The sequence below is a fragment of the Tachyglossus aculeatus genome, chromosome 24 (assembly GCF_015852505.1).
Source record: "Tachyglossus aculeatus isolate mTacAcu1 chromosome 24, mTacAcu1.pri, whole genome shotgun sequence".
Taxonomy (NCBI): Eukaryota; Metazoa; Chordata; class Mammalia; order Monotremata; family Tachyglossidae; genus Tachyglossus; species Tachyglossus aculeatus.
Window position 1 is genome coordinate 20,113,152 of NC_052089.1, and position 15,884 is coordinate 20,129,035.

The 15,884-nt window shown below is 42.3% G+C and overlaps 1 protein-coding gene across 3 annotated transcripts in view; it reads left to right on the forward strand.

Annotated features, from left to right (window-relative positions):
- The window catches only part of ROBO1 (roundabout guidance receptor 1), an 829,371-nt gene that overhangs the window by 801,060 nt on the left and 12,427 nt on the right, over positions 1-15,884 (forward strand). For all 3 annotated transcript variants that reach the window (XM_038766034.1, XM_038766033.1, XM_038766036.1), the window contains 4 exons: positions 1,554-1,661; positions 4,478-4,622; positions 5,568-5,819; positions 13,950-14,356. In XM_038766034.1, coding sequence (XP_038621962.1) covers positions 1,554-1,661; positions 4,478-4,622; positions 5,568-5,819; positions 13,950-14,356 — 912 coding nt within the window. The remainder of the gene's footprint in view (positions 1-1,553; positions 1,662-4,477; positions 4,623-5,567; positions 5,820-13,949; positions 14,357-15,884) is intronic.

The following is a 15,884-nucleotide window of genomic DNA, read 5'->3' on the forward strand; positions in this document are numbered from 1 at the left end:
TGATTTGCCAAGTTTCAACCCAAGGAAGAGGGTCGCTTCTAAATTTAAATCTTCTAAATAGATCATCATAATTTTTGGCAAAGGGGTACAGCAAAGGGACAAATCCTGTTATAGAAGTGTGAATTCTTTTATTACTCCTCTTGAGAGCAAAAATGTAGCCAAGTCCTCAGGATATCTCAACAGAGAGCCAAACTTTCAATGTTCTGAGCGCTATATTGCCTGTATATACCAGATTTCACTTCTTTAAAGCGTTTTCTTTCCTTTTATAAATGCGCATATGGTGTTTTCAGCTTAGGATGGTTCTCGTAGGCCCAAAGAAGCAGAGCATCTTTCAAATTTGGTGCACTTCTGCTGCTGGAATTATATAATAATAATAATGATGATGGCATCTATTAAGTGCTTACTATGTGCAAAGCACTGTTCTAAGCGCTGGGGAGGTTGCAAGGTGATCAGGTTGTCCCACGGCGGGCTCACAGTCTTAATCCCCATTTTACAGATGAGGTAACTGAGGCACAGAGAAGTTAAGTGACTTGCCCAAAGTCACATAGCTGACAATTGGCGGAGCTGGGATTTGAACCCATGACCCCAAAGCCCGTGCTCTTTCCACTGAGCCACGCTGTTTCTCTATATGCCTCCGAAACATACCGTTTTACTTTCAGCTTTGGAAAGACCTCCCCGTCCCCCCACTTTAAAGCATTGTCCACTGACAGTCACATATACACATACTTCAGTGCACTGATTTATTGTTTATGCTCTATGTAAACAGACGTGGTATGCAAGACTACAACACAGACTCTGGAATGCAACTAGACTGACAGATTATTGCTGAATACATTCCCGTGTTGAATTAATCATTTGCCTTTTTTTTTTTTTTCCATGCTTACATTAGAAGTGTCTCTGCAGCAGATGGGGACTGCTTTCTTAACTCCTTTATATGGCTGCATGAGCCTTGGTATCCTGATCATGGATTTCTTGTTTTTTTCCGGAACAGAATCTTCTCTTTGGCCAGTTTGTTTTGTCTTTTGTAATCAAAAGTAGCACTTTGATGAGTTTTCTAATGTCTTGGTGCTGACTCGGTCGTCTTTAAGTCAGTGAATTATGAGTTTTGTTTTGTCTCATAACAAAAGTAAAGGAACACTGTCTCTTCCTGGCCTTGCATAAATCGCGCACATCCTTGAACAGAAAAAAATGGTTCATATTTATTGTCAGCACCAGAGAAACTGTTATATTTCAGAGTGTGGGTGATTTTTAAGACAACCAAAATGAATTTAGTCTACTAAAACAAGAACACAGACTCAGGAGATGTTCTTAATTAAAGGGGAAAAGATGTAAGCAATGAAAATTAAAACCCATTGGCCATCGAGATGTCTGTTATTTATGGTCTAGACATTTAATCACTATCTGTTTTGTTTCAAACCACTGCATTTTTGATCCTGAAAAGCTTAATTATTATAAAGGGAAATTCATTAAGAATAATTGATAGTTATTTTGTAACTAAAAGATACGGTTCATAAGAGGAGAAAATAATGCTACTTGTATTGTTACACCTATAGATTACAGAGTAAATGACCCTGTTCCCCCAACTATTCCTTACAACCAAGCCTATGACCAGAATACCGGGGGATCCTACAACAGTTCAGATCGAGGCAGTAGTACATCTGGTGAGTACAAGTATATACTGATTTTTTCCAAATGTTGGCATTTTCCAACTGTCTGAATTAAGGATTAATTGATCTACTCACTTCTCCAGACATCTAATTAAATTTGGTTGCTTTTTTTTTTAATGAAAGGAAAAAGCATTTTAATTAGAGCCTGACAAAAGGTTATTATACAGCATTAGAGATCTTTGATCTCTTGGACTCTGGGCTCTCAATTTTATACACAGATTTACTACAAACTAAATAACTATCCTGGCTCCCAAAGTCTTAAATGTAACACTTTATCCAGGGGACTAAATATATTTAAACTGAAAATGCAAGGTTTTCAGCAAGGGTACATTTTGAACCCTGGATCCAAATATTTATTGAAAGAATAGAATTATTTATTTCTATTCAGAGGGTGATGTACCGATTGTGTTCTTTTCCCTCATTAAAATGTTTATGCAACCAAATTTATGTATATCTTTATAAATAAGTGACTTCTTGGCAATGGTAACTCTAAAGCCGTTATTTAGATTCTGATTCAGTGAAGTGACTATAGAATTATTCGTAAATTTGGACCACATTAGGAAATTAAGCTGTTGTCAGGAACAGTGGCTGTTAAAACCAGTTTCATTACTGCCCTTCTGCTTTTCCAATTCTTCGACCTTCTGCCTGAAATGAAGAACTCAGTCAAAGCTAAATCAGGTACTCATAAGTAGATATCAAAATAAGCAAACTGTCGGGTAAAGGGAGAAAATGTATTCTTTCAGATGAAAAGAAGAAATTTTAGCCAGTAAAGCCAAGGCCATCAACTTCTTATAGAAAAGTTTCTTTGGAGATAAACTAAAGAGGCATCCACCATACTGCTTTCTTTACTACACTGCTGAGTTGCTTATGAAATTAATTCTACTAGGATTCCACCTCCACAGAGCCCCACCATCACCTTCACTCTTGCTGAGAAAAGTGTTATCTTCCTAGACCATAGTAATCTACGCTTGTTTGGGTTGAAAATGAGTTTTTCATTCAATTTCCAACAATCATAATAATAATGATGGTATTAAGCGCTTACTATGTGCCTAGCACTGATAAGCACTGGGGTAGATACAGGGTAAGCAGGTTGTCCCACGTGGGGCTCACAGTCTTACTCCCCAATTGACAGATGAAGCAACTGAGGCACAGAGAAACTAAGGTCATATAGCAGATCAGTGTCATAGCTGGGATTAAAACCCAGGTCCTTCTGACACCCAGGCCTGTGCTCTATCCACCAAGCAGCGTGGCTTAGCGGAAAGACCACAGGCCTGGGACTCAGAGGTCACAGGTTCTAGTCCTGGCTCCGCCGCCTGTCAGCTGTGTGACTTTAGGCAAGTTACTTAACTTCTCTGTGCCTCGGTTACTTCGTCTGTATTCTAGACTGTGAGCCCGTTGTTGGGTAGGGACCGTCTCTATATGTTGCCGACTTGTACTTCCCAAGCGCTTAGTACAGTGCGCACAGTAAGCGCTCAATAAATACGATTGAATGAATGAATAACGGGGATTAAGACTGAGCCCCATGTGGGACAACCTGATTACCTTGTACCTACCCCAGCGCTTAGAACAGTGCAAGTGCTTAACAAATACCATTGTTATTATTAATTATTATAATTATTACCAAGCCACACTGCTCCTCCCGTCTTCAAAACCCTTTTGAAATGACATCTGCAGGAGAACCTCCCTATTTAATTTTAAATCTCCCCACGGTATAGCCGCTCAACAGCCACTTCTGCACTTTCTCCCTACATGAACATTTGGGTGCTTATCCTGTCCCTTATCTTGTTCCTCCTCCATCTTGCCTTTATGTGCAGTCCTTTCCCTCCTTTCAGTGATACTTTGTTGTGTCTGCCTCATCTACTAGGGTGTAAGGTTCTTAGGGAACACAATCTTGTCTACTAATGCTATTGGACTCTTTCAAACGCTCACTACGGTTCAATAAATATTTATTTTTTGACTTGCATGAAAGGTAAAGGATGGACCGAAGGGTTATCTCCAAGCTTAACTGCATTTGAACTTGAAATATACGTTAACTGATATTAATAGAAAGTGAGGAACACTGTGGTCCAAAAGTATATTAAAAATAAACACATGGAAAATGTACCGCTAGTTTTGATTTTGCCTTATATCAGATTTAAAGTCAGAATAGTGCAGTACCTGAGTAATTGGTCTTTCAGACCTGCTAAGATTTGTTAAAGCAACGTCATTCCGCCGTAAGCCATAATTTTCTAGGAGCGGTGGCTGAGAACATTTGCTCCCTACTTTATCATTTTTCTCTTTCTTTTGTTGGTAGTTATATTAGTTCTTCCAGCAATTATTTTCGTCTGCACCTGCCATTCTGACTAAAAGTAGTAATTTCATTCTGCCTAAAACATTTCAGTGGACAAGTACAAATTATGTATATTCAGGACCTTAATGCAACAGTGAAACTTTAATAGATCATATCTGTATCATATTGTGTTTTAGGTCCCAGCAATTAAATAATAGATAGGCACTCCAGAAAGTGTGTCTACAGCTCATTTGTTTTAGATGATAATTCATAATGCAATTAACTGCCATAGGAGGATCATTCTTAATGATATTCCTTGAAGATTCATTTAATGTTTCAAAGCTTTTTAGGGGTACTAGCAATTTAAGCTAGGAATGCTGTGGCTTTGCTCGGCTTGTAAATATTTCTGGTTAAATGGGGAGAATCATCTGATTACTTCATTTCGCAAATCAATAATGAACTGTTTACACGGAATAATTTATCTCCGAATGGCAGAATCAAGGCCACAGATACAATGGGTCCTTTTGTCTTTCCTTTCAAGGGAGCCAAGGGCACAAAAAAGGAGCCCGAACCCCCAAGTTACCTAAACAAGGTGGTATGAACTGGGCAGATCTGCTGCCACCTCCTCCAGCACATCCTCCTCCACACAGCAACAGTGAAGATTTCAGCCTTTCTGTCGACGAAAGGTAAGAGAACCACATCTGCCGATTGGTAGCCAAGCCTCCGTGATGGAATGTCATTAATGCTGGTGGAGGACGGGAAGAAAGGAAGTCTCGTTGCTCTTTCACCACTGTAGAAGTTTGCCAGGCAGCCATCTGTGGTCAAGCAGGACTTTAAGAAAGTTTTTCCGGTGGGATTTCATGTTCTCCTATCTTTACAAACGCCCCAAGGCTAACCAATGACTAGCAGGCTGAAAAGACTGATAATAATAGTAATAATTGTAATAATGGTATTTCTTAAGCACTTACTATGTGCCAAGCACCGTTTGATGGCAGGGCCTCCCATTGTAAGTATTGGATGAGCCTCTGGCCAGCTCCTAAGACTTCAGGATCGAGAACCTGCACTGAGAAAATTATTATGGCGTTGGCGGTTTAAGCAGCGCACGTCACAGTCTCTTGTTCCCGTTGGCTGTGTTCCTGCTGCGACAGTCGGTACGATACCGTAGTATTGGAGAAGCAGCGTGGCTCAGTGGAAAGAGTGCGGGCTTGGGAGTCGGCGGTCATGGGTTCGAATCCTGCCTCAGCCACTTGTCAGCTATGTGACCTTGGACAAGCCACTTCTATGTGCCTCAGTTACCTCATCTGTAAAATGGGGATTAAGACTGTGAGCCCCACGTGGGACAACCTGATCACCTTGTATCCCCCCCCCCCCAGTGCTTAGGACAGTGCTTCCCACATAGTAAGCCCTTAACAAATACCATCATTATTATTATTATTATTATTATTGCCCGAATTTTAAATGGGTGGATCGCTTTACCATTTTGGCTGCTAGGCAGATGTTTCCCTGCTGTTTGATGCGCTGGAATTTTGTCCTGACGTCATCCCTGGGTGAACTCGATCCCGGGTCTTTGATGACACATTTAGAATGAGTCCTCTGCGAACTGTAAGCCGCTGTGAAATCCTCTCTTCTAGCTACGACCAAGAAGTCCCAGGGCCAGTGCCTCCAGCTAGGATGTATTTACAGCAAGACGAGCTGGAAGAAGAGGAAGAAGATGAACGGGGACCTACTCCACCAGTGCGAGGAGCAGCCTCCTCCCCGGCGGCCGTGTCCTATAGTCACCAGTCTACGGCCACACTAACTCCTTCCCCTCAAGAAGAGCTCCAACCTATGTTACAAGAATGCCCACAAGAAATTGGCCATTTGCAGCACCAGCCGGACAGAAGGTGAGTGGTTCCAGCCTTTCTGAAAAGTCACCTGTCATCACGATTTACAGATCTGGAGGCTCCCACCTCGGGTTTGAGTAGCTGTAGGCTGCACTTATTTCATGCTCTTTCATGAAGCAGATTCACCGCCAGCTGTGGAACAAGGTCATGGAAGAGTCACCAGCTATTGTTAAAGGAAGGTACCAGATAGTTATGGCATCATCATCCCCAGTAAACTTGCAGCACTGTTGTATATTATCGTACAGTAATGCGCGTCACATTATAGGAATCATCTATCTTCACCCTTGTGTCGGGGCGTGAAAGATCACACGGCACAGATGTTGTGTGGTTTTTAGAAAAATCCGAAGCATTCAACTTGAAGTGCGACTCTTCCTGGGAACCCTGGTCTTTCAAGTCTGTTTTGGGGAAAGTTTGCTTTCTTACAGATAGTTTAACCTAGTGCCTGTGCTGTTGCTTGAAAAGAATGAATTTGGCCCACTGCACTTTGTGTTTGACCTTGGTTACCCTGCTTCTCGGTTGAGGTATTGGATAGTTGGCCTTTTGGATAGGCTTCTCTAAGAGAGGAAGTATGTGTTCTAGATTTCTTTCATTAGTCTATATATTGCACCTAAAGCAAAGTAATGCTTTTCTGGGTTATGTTCAGCTTTTTCATTTGTCATTTCTATAGCTCGTAAGCTATTACTGCATCAGCGAGGTGCTTTTCTTATTGTTCATGATTTTACACCTAACTTTGTTATTGCCCCTGACACATTTTATCAGTTCATTTTTTTCTGAGGATTGCTTGACTGGATGGTATTGTTTATTTCATCCTGTCGCCTTGTGTAATTCTCAAATGTCTAAGAGTTTTTATTATTATTTCTCCGCTTTAAGAATGGCAAGTAATTATTGAGGAATTTAGTGAGATGATAAATAAAATACCCTTTTTAAACACAGCTTCTGTGTCAACAAGGGATCCTTTTGATGGTTATGGAAAAAAATTACAATAGACGAACAAAAAGAAAAGTTACCTTGAGTATAGCTGATGATGAATTTGGAGTTGGAGGAGTTGAAAATGTGATACGGATTACCAAAACAGAATTTGAGGAAATGATTTGACCTGATAAATTTCTATTACTTCAGATTCCTTTTTAATCTAATGCCACCTTTGGAAGTTAGTATGCCGGGGGGGAAGATTTTCAGGTAGATCAACCCTTTTTTTAAAAAATGAGTTAATGAAGGATTGCAATAAATACATGCAATATCATTGAAACAATCAGTTTAGCCTCAGGAATGATATCAATGCACTTCTTCTAAAGAATTATAATTACCTAAAATACCATTTTATGGGCTGAGGGAAGTGTGTTTTTGAAGTCAGAGCTGCTTTTCACAGAGGTTCAAGGCTCTGGCAATTGTTTCCCACAGATACTATCACATTTGTACAAGATAGGTTTCTTGGATGTGTAGCAAAATGACTTGCTATTAGCGGCTCTCCATAAATTTAGGCTCGGATTTTATGGTTTTAATTTTTAAAGAAAATAGAAGTGACCAGAAATGATTGTCAGTGATGTTTTAAGGGCATTTTGTTGGAACTGTAGGATATCCATTTCTTCTGGTAATGGGAATAGAGGCTAAGGTAAGATAACGTGGATGATTGAGAACCACATGAATTCCGTGCACCCTGTTCTAGCCAATGCTCTCGGCCTTTGCCAACACCAGGTTGTTTACCAAACCGCTAGAAAATAGCAAAATAAATTGATTTGAATTTCAAGTTTCTTTATGCAACTGCTCAGTCACTAGTAGAAATGAATTGGGCACCCTGCAACAATTCTGTTGAACTTTTCTGAGCTGTTAGTGCAGTGTTCTACACAGTTGGTGCTCAGCTAGAGAAGCAGCTTGGCGTAGTGCCTAGAACTTAGGCCTAGGAGTCAGAAAGTCATGGGTTCTAATCCCCGCTTTGTCATTTGTCTGCTGTGTGACCTTGGGCAAGTCACTTGACTTCTCTGTGCTCCAATAATCTCATCTGTAAAATGGGTATCGAGACTGTGAGCCTCACATGGGACAGGAACTGTGTCCCAACCCTATTTGCATGTATCCACCGCAGGGTTTAGTACAATGCTGGCACATAGTAAGCACTTAACAAATACCACAATTGTTAATAATCGCTTGGTAGCTTGTTTGGGTAGCAAGGCATAACCTTGACTGGGATACTCAGTCTGGAGTTCCCCTTCCTACCCCCACCCAATGCTCTTTGATATGTTGATCTACCTGCAGTTTTTCAGTTTCCTGCTCTCATTTATCAACTGAAACAATATTCTCTTTTGACCTGAGTTTGGCGGCGGGAGGAAGGACATGATCTGTAACATTTCAAGAGACTCTTACGTTTAGGGATGAGGGCCCTCTGCTGAATGTGTTCTGTTTTCTTTTCAGTCAAATGACAGTGGGAATAAAAGAGAAGGAAATTCCTCTCAAAGAGTGGTTATAAACCTCAATGTGTAAACAGCACATTGTGGGTGGAGAAACAGGATTTTTGCTGAACTTGAATCAATGCTGCTGTAACTCGCTTCTCCAGTGAATGAAAAGAGATGTTTTTAAGTGTGCCTTCGGGAAGTTGTCCCTCAAACTGCCCTTAAAATATGGGCAGTAGATCACAGATAGCCTTCAGATTCCTTGTGTTGTACAAGCAGAGCTGAGGGTCTTGGTCAATCAATCAATCAATCGTATTTATTGAGCACTTACTGTGTGCAGAGCATCATCAATCTTATTTGAGTGCTTACTATGTGCAGAGCACTGTACTAAGCGGTTAAGAGCACTGACAAAACACTTGGAAGAGTTCAGTATAACAATGTAACAGAGTTGATAGACATGTTCCCTGCCCCCAACAAGCATGTAGCCTACAGGGGGGAGACAGAAGACAGATATTATAATTAAAATTAATTACAGATGAATACATAAGTACTGTGGGGTTGAGGAAGGGGTGAATAAAGGGAGCAAAGCCAAATGCAAGGGTGACTCAGAAGGGAATGGGAGAAGAGGAAGTAAAGGCTTAGTCAGGGAAGTTCTTGTGGAGGAGATGCACATTCAGTAAGGCTTTGAAGTTGGGGAGGATAATTGTCTGTGCGATTACTGTGCAGTGGAGACAGGAACAGATGAGGCAAACAGGATGTCAGAGAAGAGGGCAGCTGGACTTTGCCTCAATCAGTGGTATTCACTGAGCACTGCACCAAACACTTGGGAGAGTAGAGCACAAAAGAGGCAGAGCAAAGAGTGTGCTTCCCTTACCAGGGGAGGGGGCAGCAGGGCTCACATGGGATACAGAACCTCCCAACAAGCAAGTTAGATACTCCCTCCGAGCATTTATTTGGATTTCTCTGTAAACAACCAGCTGAGCTGTAAACATCTGTAAGCATGTCTGTAAATTACTTCAAAACCTCTTCTCCACAGTCCAAAGCCCTGCAGTTACTGTGTAGGAAAAGTAATTTAACAGCCCCAAAGAGCTCTTTTTCTAAAGTAGTTCAGAAAAGATTACAAACAATTTAGTCCAGTGGATGGATGCAAAATTCAGACCTGTAAATTCTGTCTCTCTCCTAATCCACTGAGGACTTGATAACGAGCTGTGAAATGGCTCAGCGTGGGCCAGGGGACTGGGCTGTCCATAATTGGAAAACTCATCCTTGAATAAGCATGAGTTGGCCATCATAGTTAAAGAGGACCTTAAATGTGTAGACATAACTATTAAAAACCCCGGGAATTGAAAGGAAAGGAGACAAAAAAGTTGTGTCTTAATCGTTCCATATGTTCTTTCCCAAAATAAGTGTTACATTTTGGTTTTGGGCATGTCAAAAGGCCATTTATGTATTTTTGCAGGAGTCAATGAATCCCTTTCCGTATTCATTTGAGGGGGAATTGAATCCTAAAATTGCGACATGCTTCATTACCTCTTTGTCTTTTAGGCATTTGATGTGGTTAAGGATTTTGTTGAGCACTTTTATTATCAAAACACCCTGATAGAATTTAAATTATTATTTCTCCCACAACATCCCAGTATTATCATCATCATCATCGTCGTCATCATCATCATTCTTGTTACACAGATGAATAAACCAAAGTACAGAGGGGTCAAGTGCCAGAGCTGAAAGTAGAACCCAGATCCTCCAAGTCAGCCCTGTGTTTCTTTTTTAAATGTTATTTGTTAAGCGCTATGTGCAAAGCACTGTTCTAAGCGCTGGGGTGGGGGGGTTTACAAGGTGATCAGGTTGTCCCACGTGGGGTTTACAGTCTTAATCCCCATTTCTTTCTGTAACACCATGTGAGTGTCACTAATGGTTAAACCCAACCGCTATGATACTCTTAGAGAGGATCCCTTTGAACTTGACAATACCAATCGCAGTGATTGGAGTTTTTCCTCTATGGCCTCTCACAGTCCTTACTTTTGTGTTCATTGTTCAGTTACTTTAAAAGTGTGAACAGGAGTTTGATTTATCTCTACACACAAGAAGGCTGTGAATCATTTTTGTAACTTCAATAGAACAATAACCGATTGTCCTAAAACCAATAACTTTTTTTTTCTTGGGACGTTATTTTAGGTCTCAGTAACACAATATTGTTTTGAAATTGTGAACAGCTTCCCTGGGAATTATCTCCTGGTAGCTGAGACCTTCTGTTCTCCTCTGGCTTCGTGCCAGAGGAAATGCCGTGGTGGGGAGAGTTGGGGGTATGATCCAAAAATGAAGGGAGTAATTTCTTCCCCTCCCTCCCAAAAGCAAACTTTGGGACATGTTGGGGCAGGTAGGAGGAGCAGGTAAGAGGTACAGAGTGAGCACTCCACAAAAGAGAGCTTCAGGGCTGAAGGAAGAAGACAGAACCATTTTGTTAGCTTTCTGTCCTGCCATTGTGTTTATGAATATTTGTCTCTTTCTGAACTCCTTTCTATTAACCTGATTCTTTGTCTTTTGACTCTAACATTCAGTTTATCTGCCTTGGTTCCCGCCTATGTTAGTGTCTCTCCTTCTGGATGCATCCCACTCAACTGCAAACATGCAAAAAATATGTATGTGGGGATATCCGTTAGATGGATAAAAAGGAGACAAAATATAAACAGAAGGATGACTTAGAGACAGGGGATAGAAGCACAAGAGTTAGAGAAAGTCGAATGGAGAAGTGAATGGTTTTTCTCTTCTGAAGCATAATTATGATTTTTTTCCCTGAAAGTCAACTTTATCTTGGTTTCAGAGCCTTGAGGTACTAGTATTTTTTCATTTAGAAACCATATTTCCTATTGAAATCACTGTTCATTTTATAGTTCTTAAATAGCTTCAACTCTTGAAAATTCTTCGTAGTCCCACAGTTAATTTTCATGGATCAGTTAAGATATTTGAATGAAAGGGGTCACTTTTACATGGACATCTTTGAAATGGTCACCTTCCACTAATGCGATTGTACTTAGTATGATATTTCTTCAGTGTACTAAAATTTAAATCTCAGCCCTTCTGTCATTGTACAGTATTTGTAGTGAAACAACAAATTCAGGGAATTTTAATGAAGAGAGTCAAAATCCGGATACATCAACATCTAGTAGTTTTTTGTCACAGGTCTATGGCAGTTAATAGACTTTCTATCATCCTAAAGTAAGTTTCAGAATCTTTGACAGAAAAAAAGAACTAAGGTTATATAGGCTGGATGAACTTGGTGTCCTCGAGAACTGAGCTTTTATTATCATCTATCAATCTATCTATCCATCTGTCTCGATTTATCTATCCTCTCCTGGTTCTCCTCTTATCTCTCCGGCCATTCATTCTCAGTCTCCTTTGCGGGCTCCTCCTCCCCCTCCCATCCCCTTATTGTAGGGGTTCCTCAAGAGTCAGTTTTTGGTCCCCTTCTATTCTCTATCTACACTAACACCCTTAGTGACCTCATTCGCTCCCACGGCTTCAACTATCATCTCCACGCTGATGACACCCAAATCTACATCTCTGCCCCTTCTCTCTCTCCCTCCCTTCAGGCTCGTGACTCCTCCTGCCTTCTAGACATCTCCATCTGGATGTCTGCCCGCCATCTAAAACTCAATATGTCCAAGACTGAACTCCTTATTCATTCATTCATTCAATCATATTTTTTGAGTGCTTACTGTGTGCAGAGCACTGTACTAAGCACTTGGGAAGTACAAGTTGGTAACATATGGAGGCGGTCCCTACCCAATAGCAGGCTCACAGTCTAGAAGGGGGAGACAGACAACAAAACAACACATATGAACAAAATAAAATAAATAGAATAGTAAATATGTACAAGTAAAATAGAGTAATAAATCTGTACAGACATATACAAGTGCTGTGGGGAGGCGAAGGAGGTAGGGTGGGGGGGGATGGGGAGGGGGAGGAAGGGGAGAGGAAGGAGGGCACTCAGTCTGGGAAGGCCCTCCCAAACCCTGTCCTCTCCCTGACTTTCCCATCACTGTAGACGACACTGCCATCCTTCCCATCTCACAAGCCCGCAACCTTGATGTCATCCTTGACTCTTCTCTCTCATTCACCCCTCACATCCAATCCGTCACCAAAACCTGCCAGTCTCGCCTCCACAACATCGCCAAGATCTGCCCTTTCCTCTCCATCCAGACCGCTACCCTGCTGGTTCAATCTCTCATCCTATCCCAACTGGATTACTGCATCAGCCTCCTCTGATCTCCCATCCTCCTGTCTCTCCCCACTTCAGTCTATACTTCATGCTGCTACCCAGATCATCTTTGTGCAGAAACGCCCTGGGCATGTTACTCCCCTCCTCAAAAATCTTCAGTGGCTACCAATCAACGTACGCATCAGGCAAAGACTCCTCACTCTCGGCTTCAAGGCTCTCCATCACCTCGCCCCCTCCACCTCACCTCCCTTCTTTCCTTCTACAGCGCAGCCCGCACCCTTCCCTCCTCTGCCGCTAACCTCCTCACTGTGCCTCGTTCTCGCCTGTCCCGCCATCGACCCCTGTCCCACATCCTCCCCCTGGCCTGGAATGCCCTCCCTCTGCCCATCCGCCAAGCTAGCTCTCTTCGTCCCTTCAAATCCCTACTGAGAGCTCACCTCCTCCAGGAGGCCTTCCCAGACTAAGCCCCTTCCTTCTTCTCCCCCTCCCCATCCCCCCCACCCTACCTCCTTCCCCTCCCCACAGCACTTGTATATATGTTTGTACAGATTTATAACTCTATTTTACTTGTACATATTTACTATTCTATTTATTTTGTTAATATGTTTTGTTTTGTTGTCTGTCTCCCCTGTCTAGACTGTGAGCCCATTGTTGGGCAGGGACCGTCTCTATATGTTGCCAACTTGTACTTCCCAAGCACTTAGTACAGTGCTGTGCACACAGTAAGCCCTCAATAAATATGATTGAAGGAATGAATGTTTTCTATATAGATAGCCATCTGTATTTAGAAAGTCTACAGTATATAATATAGGGAAAAGAGTGGTAGTCCTTTGCAACCATAACTAGAATTGAAAAGACATTTCTTTCTATAATAATAAAACAACAGAAGCAGAAGGAATGTGTTTCATGTGGTGAAAGTGTGCATTCTAATCCTATCAAAACTGCCCTCTATAATGATATCTTCTGATCTGTTTTCAAAACAGATGGGTCCATTTGTGTGGAACGGTGGGGATAGGCCATGACAGGTTGCGTTGGGGGACAGATGGGAAAGTGGAGAAGAATCTACGAAGATAATGTTTACGGAGCAATCCGTTCAGATACCGATGTCTACAGTCTCTGGGAATGCCAGACACCTGAGAATACTCTGAATCCCCCCTCTCTTTACTCCTATCTGCAGGAGTTGGCTTTGTCATGTAATTTTTAACCTGCCATAAATGATCTCCTCCCCCTTCTGATCCAGGCAGAAGCCAAATGATGAGACACAATATTATTTCTGCACCGCTGAGTGTGTTTTTATTAGACTCGGATCACAAGGCACTGCTAGAGAAGGTGAACTTTCATGGTAGATTTTTCTTTGGGACCAACCCATTATGCTTAGCAAACTTGAAAACGTGGTGATTTTAGACATTCCTTTTGTGTTTTCCTTCTGAACAATGGAAAGTGTGGGTGCATCACTGCAAAGTTTTGTGTTTTATTTAAATAATTTCAGACACGCATGTAAACAACACATTTCTGCCCAAACAGACGCCAGCCTGGGAGCCCACCTCCCCCACCAAGGCCTATTTCCCCACCGCACACTTATGGCTACATTTCTGGGCCACTGGTTTCGGATATGGACACCGATGCTCCGGAAGAGGAAGAGGATGAAGCGGACATGGAGGTGGCCAAGATGCAAACCAGAAGGCTGCTTCTGCGGGGGCTAGAGCAGACACCCGCCTCCAGCGTCGGAGATTTGGAAAGCTCCGTAACGGGCTCTATGATCAACGGCTGGGGTTCGGCCTCAGAAGAGGACAACATCTCAAGCGGACGGTCCAGCGTTAGTTCCTCTGATGGTTCGTTTTTCACCGATGCCGATTTTGCACAGGCTGTAGCAGCGGCGGCCGAATACGCCGGTCTGAAGGTAGCAAGACGGCAAATGCAGGATGCTGCAGGTAACGGCATTTGCTGTGGGGAGAATCGGGATCGTTTTGTAAAGCATCTGTGCAGAGTGGGAGAGTGGGCTACCCTTGGCCCCCATTACTCATACACACTGTGGAGGGAGAGGGGAAATGTCCATCCCAAACTGCCACAGCACAAGGATGGAAAGTGCTATTTTTGTGGGACACATTGCTGAGGGTTGGCAGGCCTCTTGGAGTCACCGTTGCTGTGTCCCCATCACGGCAACTCAGTGAGGTTTAAAGAGTCACGTTGGGAGGCCAACCAGGTAACTATGGATGCTGTGACTACTCTGTGGCTTCCAAGAGTCAGTCAGTCCATTATATTTATTGAGCATTTACTGTGTGCAGAGAACTGTACCGAGCACTTGGGAGAGTACAGTATAACAATATAACCTACCCATTCCCAGCCCTTAAGGAGCTCACAGTCTCGAGGGACGAGCTTACCAAGACTGTTACTACTTATAGAACAGTGCTCTGCACATAGTAAGCGCTTAATAAATGTCATTATTATTATTATTATAGAGTCTCAGGGGGAGAGTCGACCTTATCCTTCACTCACAGCACATCATGGATGGATTAGTTTCTTTCCTTTTTGTCAGGTAGGCTGCAAGGATTATTGTCTTCGGCAGGTAGAGAAACAGATGGAGGAACATCAAATGATGTCCTCGTGGATGGGAGCCCTTGACCTGTAGTCTGAGAGTACTGAACAAACTGTAAATGAGATGAACATTTTTAATCCCTTCTATGAGATTTACATTATGCTGCAGCGTCCTTCATCAAGGCAGATTGCCCAATCAGGAAGTACCGTTTTAGAATTAGAGTCTTGGAGCTTTGAACGTCCGAGGCGATAGTCCAAAGCAGTCATCCTTCAAATATCATATCTTGGCAGGGACCAGAAGGTGGAAGGGAGATGTCTTTGAAAGCGGTAGAGGCTGAAAAGCTGCTTCGGCATCCTTTACCTTAAGAGCTTAAAAGTTTACTGAGTAAGGGATTTACAAAAAAAAAAAATGGTTTCCCACCTGGATGGTTTATAACTTGTTAATTTAACTCTATACGTAGGTTGAGAAGGCCAGATTGGACAAATTCAGTGAAACAGTGACAGTGTGTGAAATTTCACATCATTAGTAAAGCAATAATCAGATCATTTAATCAATTCAGTGATTTTGTTATTTAAAGCAGTTGTACTGATCAGGACACTGTAAAGGATGAAATGCTTGGGGAGAGTACCACTCTGCCCTCACAGGATTTAAGACGGGCTAGCTTTTTAAGTTTCATTTTGGCTGATTTGGAGTTGTGCAGTCTTTGGAATGTTAAGTTTTTACACGTCTTGTCCTCAGGCGATCGAGGTTATTAAAGGTTCAATCTCTGAGCGATCCATCAGTGAAGCAAATACAGGCCAGTGCAGCATAAGTCTTCACTGGGGACTGTATCAAGGGCACTCTTAGATGCTAGTTTGGCTAAGGGATGACATAATCAACCTCAAGGCTCTCCACCATCTGACTCTCGTCATTCACTCTCCCCT